Here is a 12,511-nt window from a genome sequence, read left to right on the forward strand (position 1 = left end):
TTTTTTTTTGGTTTTTCTCCGGTACTGGGAACCGAACTCACGACCTTGCGCTTGCCAGGCAGGCGCTTTTGCCGCTGAGCTAAATCCCCAGCCCCAAGTGCAGGGATTAAAACTGCGTGCCACCATGCCCGGTTTGATACCAGATTTCAAGTGACACTTAACCTTATGGTCATAGTCTCTCTCCCCTGGAAGGCCTATGAGCTCCGCAAGGGCAGGGACTTTTTTGTTTGTGTGTTTGTTTGGTTTTGCTCCACCACACCTCGCTTTTAACTATGTACTTACTAAAAGCAGAGCGTCCGTGTGACATCCTGTGCAGTGACACTGCTTGGACTCGCTGGCACCAGCACAGAAGGACGCTGGGAAAGACGCAGACCCAGCCCTGGGCGCTGTGGTGCGGAGTTAAGACAGGGAGGTTTGAACGCCAGAGCGCAGGGGTCCCGTTTAGGGGCACTGGTTCTAGCAGGGCTTTCGGCTTTTCATCCAGGATGAGGACAGAGCTCCCCACCTGCTGGGAGTCTCTGTGAGACTGACGAAGGACTCAGCACAGGAAGTGTGCAAAAAGCGCTGAAGTAGAACACGCTGCTTGGGACTGTGACTGACTGCAAACCATACCGCCGTCCTAAAAGCGCGATTGTTATCCCCGCTTCAGAGCTGAGGGCATGGACGCTCTTGGAGGCCCGAGTGGTGGGCCGAGGTTGCCCCTCTCCTAAAGGGTCTTTTTGGTGCAGAACCCCTTAATTCTGTCATTGCCACTTGGTAGTCAATACTTTTTATTTATTATTTTATTTTATTTTTGTTTTTTTTCCGGTACCAGGGATTGAACTCATGACCTTGTGCTTGCCAGGCAGGCGCTGTGCCGCTGAGCTAAATCCCCAGCCCCGGTCAATACTTTTTAGTTACAAAATAATACAGTTGACTGTAAAAGCTCCCAAGATTCTAGGAGGACAAAAAAGGCAGAGGACAGCATCCTCACTAAGCGTCCCGTCTCCTGCTCTAGAGGACCCTCCTTGGCAGTTTTCTTGCTTTTCCAACCCTTCTGGAAGCCCTTGACCATGGAAACACCGCACAAATATGCTCGCTGGGACCCAGCTCTGGTACTTTCAGGGGCTGTCCTGCCCTGGCTCTGCCACCTCCTGCCAGCCTTTGCTTGCATGCTTTTAGTGACAGGGAGCTCATTACTGCACAGGCAGCAGGCTGGCTGTTCCACAGGCAATGCTGCTTGCCCAGGAGCCTTTTGTATCAGCTCCAAATTGGCTTCTTGGTGACCTCCTGGTTTCAGTCTTGCTTTAAGTGCTTTATATACATGGACCTATTTCATCCTCAACAACTCCACAAAAGCGGGACCATTATAACCACTGCTGATGAGGGAATCGAGGACATAAACAGTCCTTTGTTTGCTGGGCATGGTGGTGAGAGCCTGTAATCCCAGCACTTGGGAGGCTGAGGCAGGAGGATCATTGCAAGTTTGAAGCCAGCCTGGGCTACAAAGTGAGCTCAAGGCCAATGAGATCCTGTCTCAAAAAAAAGACAACAACAAAAAAAGAGTCCTTTGTCCCAGATCCTGCAGTGTAGAGGGGTGGAGCCAGGGTTCAAACTGTGCCCTGACGCTCTCCGGACCAGGACAAGGCGCGAAGCTCCCTTGACTCTGGACCTCAGAGTCAGTCCCAGCCTGCAGCAGGGCTCCGTGCAGGCCAAACGGGAGAAAGAGACGGCCGCTCCTTGCTCCTCAGCAGCCTCCTGCCCCTCTCACTCCCGCCAGCGCCCATCCGAAGCGTCCCCAGTGACATACACCGGCCCCACTGTCCTTCATGAGAAGGGCTCAAGCTGGGAATGGCAGGGACGCATCCATGACAGCTAAACCCCAAAGCCTGTGAAACGACGGCGTCTGCCCTGGTGCGCACCAGGGATGGTTACAGGATTTGCTCGGAAGCCTAGGGCACAGGGGGTGAGCTGGCGGGACATCCAGGAGGATAGGTAGGGGTGGCACCAAGGGGGAGAGGAGCGCAGGGACAGAGGTGGTCCCCCAGGCCAGACTCCAGGACTCCCCGCCTCTCGTGAGGATCTGGGAGGTTTGGGGCTGAGCCGGGTGGGCCCAGAGGGGTGGGCGTGGCCCTGGCAGGTGCGCATGGTCAGGGGTGAGTGTGGCTGGGGCTGGATGAGTGAGGCCAGGACCAGAGTGGGCGTGTCTGGCTGGTGTGGGTGTGGCCTCGTGGTGGGTGTGGCCCGACTCACGCCCCGCCCCCAGGATGGCTACATAGACTTCATGGAGTACGTGGCTGCGCTCAGCCTGGTCCTCAAGGGGAAGGTGGAGCAGAAGCTACGCTGGTACTTCAAGCTCTACGACGTCGACGGCAACGGCTGCATTGACCGGGACGAGCTGCTCACCATCATCCGGGTAACTGCAGGTGCAGAGGGCCAGCGGGGCGCGGCCACCTTTGGGACGAGGCGGGAGTGGGATCCGAGAGTCAGGGACAGCTTCACCCCTCACCGGCGGGGTGATCGCTCCTCATGGGGCTCAGTGTCCCCGCCGGGCTGCGTGCCTCACTCTGCTCGCCTTCCCCAGGCCATCCGCACTATCAACCCCTGGAGCGACACCGGCATGAGTGCGGAGGAGTTCACAGACACCGTGTTCGCGAAGATCGACGTCAACGGCGACGGTGAGGGCGCAGGCACAGGGGTGGGAGTGACGGGGCACAAGGTGGGGTCAGCAGGGGTGGGAGGTCAGGGGGCACAGGGCAGGGTCAGCAGCCGAGGCGGTCACGGCGAGCCTGAGGGACCCTCTACTGGCTACCGGCCCACCCGTCCCTGGCCCGGCCGCAGATCTGGTCTTTGGGGAACCCCCTGACCTCATCACCCATCTCGGGGCCCTGGACGGCGGGCGTGACCCCGGCCCCGCGGCCCCTCTCTACCCCAGGGGAGCTCTCGCTGGAGGAGTTCATGGAGGGCGTCCAGAAGGACCAGATGCTGCTGGACACGCTGACCCGCAGCCTGGACCTCACACGCATCGTGCGCAGGCTGCAGAACGGCGAGCAGGAGGAGGCTGCGGCCGATGGGGCGGGGGCAGCGGGCTGAGCCGGCCCCTGGATGGGGTGGGGGAGAGGCCCAGGCGGTGCCCTGTGTCACATATTTTAATATTACACAGGACCCACCGGCTCACAGGCTCAGCTCGCCTCTTTGGGGTACGTGGGGGTAGCAGAGGGGCTGGAGGTGGCGTCCAGGGTGGGCTTGGGAGGATGGATCCTGGGACCTCCAGGGCTCTGTCGGTTCTGCATCCCTCCACCTTGGGGATCCTCACCCCAGCCACTTCTAGAGTGGGGCCTCCCTGGGTCTCTGGAGAGTCCTGCACAGCTGCAGCCCCAGAGGTCAATGAGGGGCAGCTGCACATCCTCCCTGGGACCTGGAGCCTACCTGTGCAGTTTGCACTGATTTAGCCTTCCTGCCACAAGCAGTTATGAGCATCTGCTGTGCACGGTGCAGATGCTAATAGACAAAGACGACAGTTCTAGTGCTTAAGGGAACGCAGTGGGAAGAACCCAGTGGGACGCACGTGGACAAGCATCATGTGGATAGAACTCGTGGAGAAGCTGTGAAGTTAGTGCTCTCTGTCAGAAGCAGCGGCACAGCAGTGACCTCTTACCTTGAAACGGGTTGGAGGTTGCAGGTGAAGAGGAGCACTTGGGGGCATTCTCTGTGATGTGTGCACCGCGTGGGGAGCTGTGTGATGCGGCAGGGTGGCTCTAAGGGGGAGGGATCCCTTTGGATTTCAATTTTACAAAGCCAGGCATGGTGGCACAGCCCTGTAATCCAAGCACTTGGGAGGCTGAGGCAGGAGGATCCGTGAGTTCACTGGACTACATAGTGAGTTCAAGGCCAGCCTGAACTACAATAGAGAGATTCTGTCTCAAAAAAAAGTTTTCCAACTTTACCAAATTTGAAACAATAGGAGTCATCATGGTCATTTTTAGGGAGCTCCGCCCAGGGGCTACTAGGAAAAACCCACATCTCCTTCGAGAAATGTGTAACCCTACCAGGGAGACAGGGACGGGATGTCTGGAGGACAGTGCAGGCCCGGGTGGAGTGAATGGAGAGCAGTGCACATGTGCAGGCGAGCGCACACGTGTGTGTGTGTGTGGGGGGACTTCCAGACACTCTGGGAGGGTTTGCTCCAGTTTGGCGCTGGCCCCCAAGTGAAAGCAGGCAGAAAGCGCTCCCTGATGCCAGAGCTTCCTGCGTCCACACGTGGTAGCTTGTGGCGCCATGCAGTTCCCACGGATCAGCAGCCCACTGCTCATTCCAGATGGCCCGGCCGTCCCTGCTCTGATCTAAATTTCATGCCAGGGTGACACCGGGCGCTCCCGGGGAAGCAGGACAGCCCATTGCGGGTGGGTGCTGTCCCGGTCCCCTGCACACCTCTACTTTAAGCAAAACCAGCTCAGAGATCTGCAGCCCAAGGCTGGCTTGATCAGCTCCACCTGATTACAGCTGCCTGGTTGCCATGGGAGCCTCCGGGTGACATGGGCTGGAGCAGCTGCAACCCTTTTTTCAGAAATGCCCTTTCTTCTGGGCTTCACCTCTTCACTTTAGCTGGGGGAGGGGAAGGAAGGCAGGGGAGTAAATAAAAACCCAAGGGGGCGGGGAGAGGAAAAAGGGGGAGGGGATGGGAATGCGGGTCAGGTCATGTGACCCCCTTCTGAGCTGGGACAAGAAGGTGCATTTCTGTCACTGCCGAGGACAGGGACGTCAGCCGGGGCCCAGGGGGACAGGGAGCTGTGAGTTCTGGTCCCTCTCTTGCTTGTGGCCTCCTGGGAAATCCTGGGGCTCACAGTTGGGAGGGCGTCTGCCTGTCAGAGAGCAGCAGTCTCCGGCCTCATCCACAGGCTACCCGCATGGTGTGGGGCCTATTTCTGTCCCTCCTGGGATAGAATTAGCATTGTTGGGTAGTTTTAAACATTTTATTGGTACATTTTAGACACACATAATGGTCACATTCATCATAGGGGAATTTGCGCCTGTACATGATATATCTTGCTTCTTTTTCTTCCCATTCTCCTCCCCTCCCTTCAATCCTTCTTCCTTTAGAATTAGTTTTTTCCTTTTTTTTTTTTTTTTTTCTTTTTGAGACAGGGTTTTGCTATGCAGTTCAGGCTGGCCTTGAGCTCACTAAGTAACCCAGGCTGGCCTGAAATTTACAGTGATCTTCCTGCCTCAGCCTCCTGAAGGTTGGGATTACGGGTGTCTACCACCATGCCTGGCCTACAATTAGTATTTTTAATCAACCATTTTCAATCTAAAATTGATTTCTAAATGAGCACCATATGAAAATTGTACCTATGAAACCTGGGGTTCTATACATGAGTTTGATATTTCATGCTTCAATATAAAAATGTATCTAAATTGAAGGTAAAGAAAATGCTCTTGCAGGTCCCACAGGAAATTGTCTCATGAGGTAACCCTGCCCTGGGATGCTGGTTTCTACTTTCTGTTCTTGGAGGGGTCTGAGCTGCTCGGCCCTCTGCGAGTAGAGGGACTCTCTTTTAATCTGGTTTCTACACTGGGATTGCACAAAAGAGTTTATATAACAAGAACAACAAAATTCCACACCTAAAAGCAATAGTCTAAAAGCTGCAGGGGTATAGCTCAGCGGCACAGCACTGCCTGGCAAGCACAAGGTCCTGAGTTCGAGTCCCCATACCAAAAATAAACAAATAAATAAAAGCTGCTCATTTAGTCCAACCTGCTCAAGTCAGGGAGGAGAACTGGCCGAATAGGGCCCCACAGCCACTGGAGGCAAAGCCTGGTCCTGCACCCAGGTCGGCAGGCCCCCCATTGTCCCCAGAGACAGAGAGATGCTTCTTCCACCCTTCAAGGGAGGGGTGAAGGTCCAGGCTGAAGGGAGGGGCAGGCAGGTGGTGGGAGCCAAGGAGAGGGGCGGAGCCGACACAGCCCTGTTCCAAACGCAGCCCCCTCGGGCAGAAGGACCGCAGCTGTCTCGCCGTAGTGTCCTCTTGGTGATACCCCTGGGAGGACGCCTTGAGGGGGGTCGGAGGGTCCTCCCCACGGGCACTGCTGGGGAGTCTGGGAGGTTGTGATTGTGACCCCCCCAACACACACCCTACATGCAGCACTTCCAGCCCCTGCTTCCTGTGTCTTTGCTTCCCAAAATATGGGTGCTCGCCTTGCTGATCCGCTTAGGAGACCCCCTTCCCCAGCCGGGCCCCGCTTCCCACTGAGGACTCCTGGAACTGTGTGGGACCCCACGTCCTCCAGTGAGGCACAGTTCTCCCGGGAGCAGCTGAGGGGCTGAGCAGCCGAGTCCCTTTCAGACCCTAGTATGCCCTGCATAGGGGACTGAGCCCCCTTGGCCAGCTTGGGGACTCCCTTGGGGTGCGGGGTCAGAACATGGCACTTTTCCGCCTCTGCTGGGTGATCCAGCCGCCAGGGTTCACATCCATCTGCAACATCTTCATCACCCACTGGTCGCGACGGGCACCCTCGATGAACTCATCCAGGGACAGCTGGCCTGGGAGGGGGCGGATGGTCACTGGAGCAGGGAAGACTGGGACAGGGGCAGGGGCAGGGGCAGGGGCAGGATAGGCACAGAGGCCTTCTCTCCTGGGACCTTGCACCTCCTCTACACACCAGCTGCAGTCTCAGCCCGAAGCCCGTGGTTGGTCCACCCTTGGATTTCCCAGGAGCCCCCCTGGAGCCTGGGGGCTTTCTTGGCAGATGAACTGCAGTTTTCCGGTTGCCCCCAACACCTCTGAAATGCTGAGACTCCCAGGAAGGCTTAAAGGAGGTTTCCCTACCTGGCCTTTTTTTTGTGGTGTTGGGGATTGAACTGAGGGCCTTTGCACTAAACTACATTCCCAGCCCTTTTTATTTATTTAAAACTATATTTTATGAGACAGGGTCTCACTATGTAGTTCAGGCTAGTCTTAAACTTCAGTTGATCCTCCTGTCTCAGCCTCCCTAGTACTGGGGTTGCAGGTGTGTGTTACCATATCCAGCACCTTCTCGGCTCTTAAACACAAGCCCATAAGTTCCCTTGGCCACCCTCATCATCTGCATCTTCTTGGCAAGGACACGGAGACCAGGCTGAGGCCAAGAGTTGTCCCTGTTTTCTTTTTTTGTTTTTTTCTTTTTGAGACAGAATGTTGGTGTGCAGTTCAGGCTGGCCTTGAGCTCACGTTGTAGCCCAGGCTGGTCTTGAACTCGAAATAATCGTCCTGCCTCAGCCTCCCGAGTGCTGGGATTACAGGCGTGCGCCACCACGCCTGGTCGTCATCCCTGTTTTCTCCTTGAAGCCTGGCCCCTGTCCGTAGCTGCCGGGGTTGACAACACCAATGCCCGAGGTGCCCTTTGCTATTTCACGCCATCCTCCCCTCTGCTAGTTCCCAGTGAAGGGTTCAGTGGTAGGAAGTGGGGGTCTCCAGGCCCTGCCAGGCACTGGGGTGCTGAGGAGTGGACAGCTCATCCCTGCCCCCTTCGCTCACCATCCCCGTTCTCGTCCACCAGGAGGAAAATCCTGTCCACCACCTCCTCGGGGGTGAGCAGCTCCCCATTCTTGTCCTTGGCTGTCTCCACCCGGCAGGCTTTCTTCAGCTTGTAGATCGACTGTGAGGGGGAGAACGCGGCTGCTCTGACCCTGCAAGCTCCACCCCACCCCACGGCCTGGTTGTCCCCGGAGCTGCTCCAGGGCCTGGCCGGGACTGTCCCAGCCAGATCCAAGTCCTCAGCAAAGTTCTAAGGCGACACCTGACACAGTGCACCCCCCGGGTGCCCAGGAGGGAAGTGGCTCATGGGGAGTCTGCACCCCCCATGGAGACGGGAGAGAAGCCCTGAGCAGATCCACAGCAGTGTCTCGGGGATGACTGATGTGGTGTCGGCTTCTCCACCTGTCTGCTGCACCATGAGATGGCCTCTGTGAGGCCACAGCAGGCAGATGCAGGAGGCACAGAGGCGCCTGAGGGTCTCCGCAGCCCCTGCCTGGTGCTCTGAGGACAGAGGCCACCTCGCCTTGCTCTCCTGGCCTCACTGGGGGTGTCAGGAGCGCTGGGCCTCCCCCAAATCCAGCACTTCCTGCGTAGACCGTGACAACCTCTAGGAGGCCATTTCCCACCTCACAGTAATTCCAAGACCTGGAGCTGGGGGAGGTTCCATACCACTCTTCCGGTTTTTTTTTTTTGTTGTTTTGTTTTGTTTTTTTGAGACAGGGTCTCACTATGCAGTTCAGGCTGGGCTTGAGCTCACTGTGTAGCCCAGGCTGGCCTTGAACTGGTGGTGATCCTTCTGCCTCAGCCTGCAGATTGCTGGGATTATAGGTGCTCGCCAGCACACCCACCTTAATACATACATTGTAAAGCCATGCATTTCTCTGAGGTCAGATTTAGCTGTGCTCCATATCTGTATTATCATTCGGTTCAAAATACTGTGCATGTGTGCATGTGTCTGTGTGCATGTGTGTTTGTGTGTGCATGTGTCTGTGTGCATGTGTGCGTGCATGCGTGCGTGCGCATGTGCAGGAGCCTGTGTGTTTCCTTGGTTCATGGACTGCCTACTTGGAAGTGTGCTGCCTAATTTCCAAACAGACAGAAATGTCCACCTTATCTCTCTGTAACTGACGTCCAGCTGGCGACCTCAGTGGTCAGGAAACACATTCTGAACTCGCTCCATGCCCTCCCAGCCCCAGCCCCGTGGTGCCCTCTTCCGCAGCCCTCGGGGCCCGGAAGATGGAAAGCCCAGTGCCCACCCCGCGCAGGACCCGCACCTCCACGATGTCCAGCAGCTCCAGGCGGTCGATGCAGCCGTTGCGGTCCTTGTCGTAGATCTTGAAGGTCCACCGGAGCTTGTGCTCCAGCGAGCCCCGCAGCACGAGGTTCAGGGCCGCCACGTACTCCAGGAAGTCGATGGTGTCGTCCTGTGCAGGGTGAGGTCGGTGAGTGCTGGGACTCCACACGTGCTGCTGCCCGGCTGCACACAGAGACTTTAAGCTGTGCGTTTCCTCTGGGTCATCAAGTGGGAAAGGTCTGCTCCCCACTCAGTCTCTTCTCCCCTCACGCCTCCCCTCTTATCTTCCTCCCTTCTCTCTCTTCCCTTTCTCTCTCTTCCCTTTCTCTCTTTCTCTTTCTCTTTCTCTCTCTTTCTGTCTCTCTCTCTCTCTCTCTCTCTCTCTGTCTCTCTGTCTCTCTGTCTCTCTCTCCTTTTGACAAGGTCTCACTATATAGTTCAGGCTGGCCTTGAACTCACTATGTAGCCCAGGCTGGTCTTGCAGTGATTTTCCTGCCTCAGCCTCCCGAGTGCTGGGATTGCAGGCATGTGTCACCCACCCAGAGCTATGAACTTGTCAAGAAATGAAACTCCTTGATACAAAGATTGTACCCAAGTGAGGAATGGAAAGAGTGTGGGTTTGGAGACAGAGACGAAGTAGGAAAGAGAAAGCTTTCCCAGGGACCGGCAGAGGAGGTGAACACCTTCCAGAAGCTCTTCCTCCCGCAGAATGCCAGCTAATGGACAGGGAGGGTGCTGGCATTAGAAAACCGTCAAACTTGGGAGCCAGGCGTGGTGGCGCACACGTGTAATCCTGGCACTCAGGAGGCCAAGGCAGGATTGCTGTGAGTTCGAGGCCAGTGTAGGCTACATAGTAAGTTCATGGCCAGCCTGCACTACATGGTGAAGCCCTGCCTCAAAAAACAAACAAAAACCAAAAAAATCATTTAAAAAAGAGTCTTAATTGTGCCTTCCCTCACTTTCTTTTTTTTTGAGACAGGGTCTCGCTATGCAGTTCAGGCTGGCCTTGAGCTCATTTTGTGGCTTTGTAGCCCAGGCTGGTCTCAAACTCACAAGGATCCTCTTGCCTCAGCCTCCCGAGTGCTGGGATTACAGGTGTGCACCACCATGCCCAGCTTCCCTCACCTTCTAAGGTAAGGGTAAGGTAGGAGCATGCGGCCTTGGGCAAATCAGTTTGGTTTCTTTTGCCCTGGTTTTCACTGCTCTGCCCCACAGGGCTGCAGCCTGGGAGGGGCTGAGGTGAGGAAAGGGGGCTCTGAGCCCTGGGGAGGCCGACAGGGGGTCCCGTGTGGTTCTGTGGCTGCCCTCCCTTCCTGACTGGGACCAGGGGCAGGCCCAGACCCAAATGGCACTCCAAAGTTCTCCAGATTGACCCTCGGGTCCACCCCATCCCCTCAAAGCAGCGGGCGGCAGCAGGACCTGGAGACAAACCTAAAGGACTGTAGGGGCCTGGGCTGGGTAAACTGGGGTAGCCAAGGGGTTTTCGCTGAGTTGATTCCACACTTCCCCAGCAGTTACTATCTTCTTAGCTACAGATGTCATTGCAAGGGTTTTTTTTTTTTTTTTTTGGTACCGGGAATTGAGCTCAGGACCTTGTACTTGCCAGGCAGGCGCTGTGCCGCTGAGCTATGTCCCCGGCCCCACTGTAAGGTTTGGGAAATCCTGGGGTTTGCTTGATTTTATGAAAGCCGGAGTGAAAAGTGCTCCTGCAACTACCTATCCACTTTGCTCCTCTCGCACCTGGACAGGAAGACCCGGCCAGTCTGTTGGAAGGACGCAGCGAGGGACAGGGACAGAGCCCCCATCTCACGGCTCATCCCACTTTGCTTGGAGCGACCGGTGGGTGTGAAAGGCAGGTCCTTGGGCTGCAGAGCCTCGGCCAAAACTCCCCACGGAGAAGCCAGTCCTGCCGCCACCGCCTCCAGCCCCGGGGAAGGGGGAGGGGGACTCCGCGACAAGGCACCAGGGAGGACAGGAGCGTGGGATGCCAGGGGAGTTTGGGGAAAGGTTGGTTAGGGACGGGGTGGGCACCGGTGGTCTGGCCGAAGGTCCCCCCGAGAGCCTTACCCCGTTCTTGTCGAAGGCCCGGAACATGCCCTCCACGTACTGGCTGGCACTCTCGTCGCCTGTGACCTTGAAGAGGCGCTTGAACTCGTGCATGAAGAGCGTGCCGCTGGGACACTCCACCACGAACCGCTTGTACCACTCCTGGAGCTCGGCCACGTCCATCTCACCGGCGTCCGCCTCCTCCCAGCTGAACTGCTGTCCCATCCCGCCCCAGGAAGGTCGGCAGCGGTCTCCTCGGGGCTCTGCTCGCCGATTCCTTAGACCAGGGCTCTGCGCCTCCCTGTCCTCCGCGGGTCCAGGCTCTGCGTGGGGCCCCGCGGCTGAATGCTGTGGGCAATGTGAAAGGGGGCCGGGAGGGGTGGCCTGCCCCTAAGCTGCTCTAAGGCCATTAGGAGATTCTGCAGGGCTGACCTCCCCAGTGGGTCGAGCTTTCCCCCGAGCCCCGCCTCCCGGCCCCAAGATTGCAAAGAGGAGAGGAGTAAGAGACAGGCAGAGCAGCGTGAGGGACGCAGGGTGAGAGCCGTCCTGCGGCCCTGTCACCCGGCCCCGTGGTGGACACCGGGCAGCCCCACAGCGGCGCAGCCCTGGGACACAGAGACGCTGAAGTTAGAGGGGAAAGAGACGACTCCCGGGCCGCAGAGGAGAATCTGGGCGTGGCCAGAGCCTCAGCCCGTGTCTGGTGAGGCCTGGCGGGGTCTCTGATAGGAAGCAGGTCCCGGAGGCAGCTGGGCCCCCTGCCCCATACTGGAAGCTCCCTTGATTTGAGTCTTATAGAAGCTTTTTGTTTTTCAGTTTCAGGCACAACTCCCTCCTCCAGGGCTTCATTCCCCTGGCTGCCCTCTGTCCTAGGCGGCCTGCATTTATCCCTTTCTCATGGGGCGTTTCTACCCTCATCCTGAGTGGCTTGAATGTCACCCGTATTAAAAGAGAGCAGAACAAGTTCGTGTGGTAGTGCACTCCTGTAATCCCAACACTCAGGAGGCTGAGGCAGGAGGATGGAGAGTTTGAATCCTGGGCAACTGAGTGGTTTAGTGAGACCCCGTCTCAAAATAAAAAAATTTAAAAGGGCTAGGGATATAGCTGAGTGTAAAGGCCCTGGATTTAATCCTTGACCAATTTTTTTGGTCTTTGGTTTTTTGGTTTTTTTTTTCCGGTACCGGGAATCGAACTCTGGACCTTGCACTTGCAAGGCAGGCGCTGTGCCGCTGAGCTAAATCCCCAACCCCCTAGATTTAATCCTTAGGGCTAAAAAAACAAGAACAAAAAAAGGATAGCTTTCTGCCTGTGTCTCAGGACCTTCCCCGGGAATGCAGTTACTAGTGTATGTGTGTGTGTGTGGGGGTGGAGCCACCAGGGCACTAGGCAGAACAGGCACTGTCCCCTGCAGGGCTTGCAGATCTGTGTGCAGAGTGAACATTGTCACTGCTTTAGGCCACTAAGCCTTGGATGTTTTCTTATTTTATTTTTTGTCTTTTTGAGACAGGGTCTCAGCTCAGGCTGGCCTTGAGCTCACTTTATAGCCCAGGTTGGCCTCAAACTCGCAACGATCCTCCTGCCTCAGCCTCCTGAGTGCTGGGATTACAGGCGTGGGCCACCACGCTCGGCTTGGATGTTTTCTAAGAAAGCAATGGATGACTGCGGCCCTCTCAAATCTTGC

The 12,511-nt window shown here is 56.6% G+C and overlaps 2 protein-coding genes across 3 annotated transcripts in view; one reads left to right on the forward strand and one right to left on the reverse strand.

Moving 5' to 3' along the window:
* Guca1a (guanylate cyclase activator 1A (retina)) overlaps positions 1-3,146 on the forward strand; it is a 12,088-nt gene extending 8,942 nt beyond the window's left edge. For both annotated transcript variants that reach the window (XM_013516787.1, XM_005389716.1), the window contains exons 2-4: positions 2,246-2,395; positions 2,564-2,657; positions 2,915-3,146. In XM_013516787.1, coding sequence (XP_013372241.1) covers positions 2,246-2,395; positions 2,564-2,657; positions 2,915-3,072 — 402 coding nt within the window. In that variant the 3' untranslated portion in view covers positions 3,073-3,146. The remainder of the gene's footprint in view (positions 1-2,245; positions 2,396-2,563; positions 2,658-2,914) is intronic.
* A 2,051-nt stretch (positions 3,147-5,197) lies between these two features.
* On the reverse strand, positions 5,198-11,452 carry Guca1b (guanylate cyclase activator 1B (retina)). The gene is made up of 4 exons (XM_005389718.2): positions 10,855-11,452; positions 8,768-8,917; positions 7,494-7,614; positions 5,198-6,520 (listed from the first exon to the last, which is right to left on the reverse strand). The coding sequence occupies exons 1-4, from the start codon at positions 11,056-11,058 to the stop codon at positions 6,393-6,395; spliced, it is 603 nt and encodes a 200-aa protein (XP_005389775.1). The 5' UTR covers positions 11,059-11,452; the 3' UTR covers positions 5,198-6,392.
* Positions 11,453-12,511: the final 1,059 nt, after the last annotated feature.

This window comes from Chinchilla lanigera, unplaced genomic scaffold, assembly GCF_000276665.1.
Source record: "Chinchilla lanigera isolate Chin_1 unplaced genomic scaffold, ChiLan1.0 scaffold00036, whole genome shotgun sequence".
Taxonomy (NCBI): Eukaryota; Metazoa; Chordata; class Mammalia; order Rodentia; family Chinchillidae; genus Chinchilla; species Chinchilla lanigera.

Bases quoted from the DNA above. Each gene is read 5' to 3' on its own strand.
- Guca1b (XM_005389718.2), bottom strand. From the start codon at position 11,058: ATGGGACAGCAGTTCAGCTGGGAGGAGGCGGACGCCGGTGAGATGGAC. The intron at 8,918-10,854 runs GTAAGGCTCTCG...CACCCTGCACAG, and splicing joins GGGCCTTCGACAAGAACGGG to GACGACACCATCGACTTCCT. The intron at 6,521-7,493 runs GTGAGCGAAGGG...GCCCCCTCCCAG, and splicing joins GGTGGACGAGAACGGGGATG to GCCAGCTGTCCCTGGATGAG.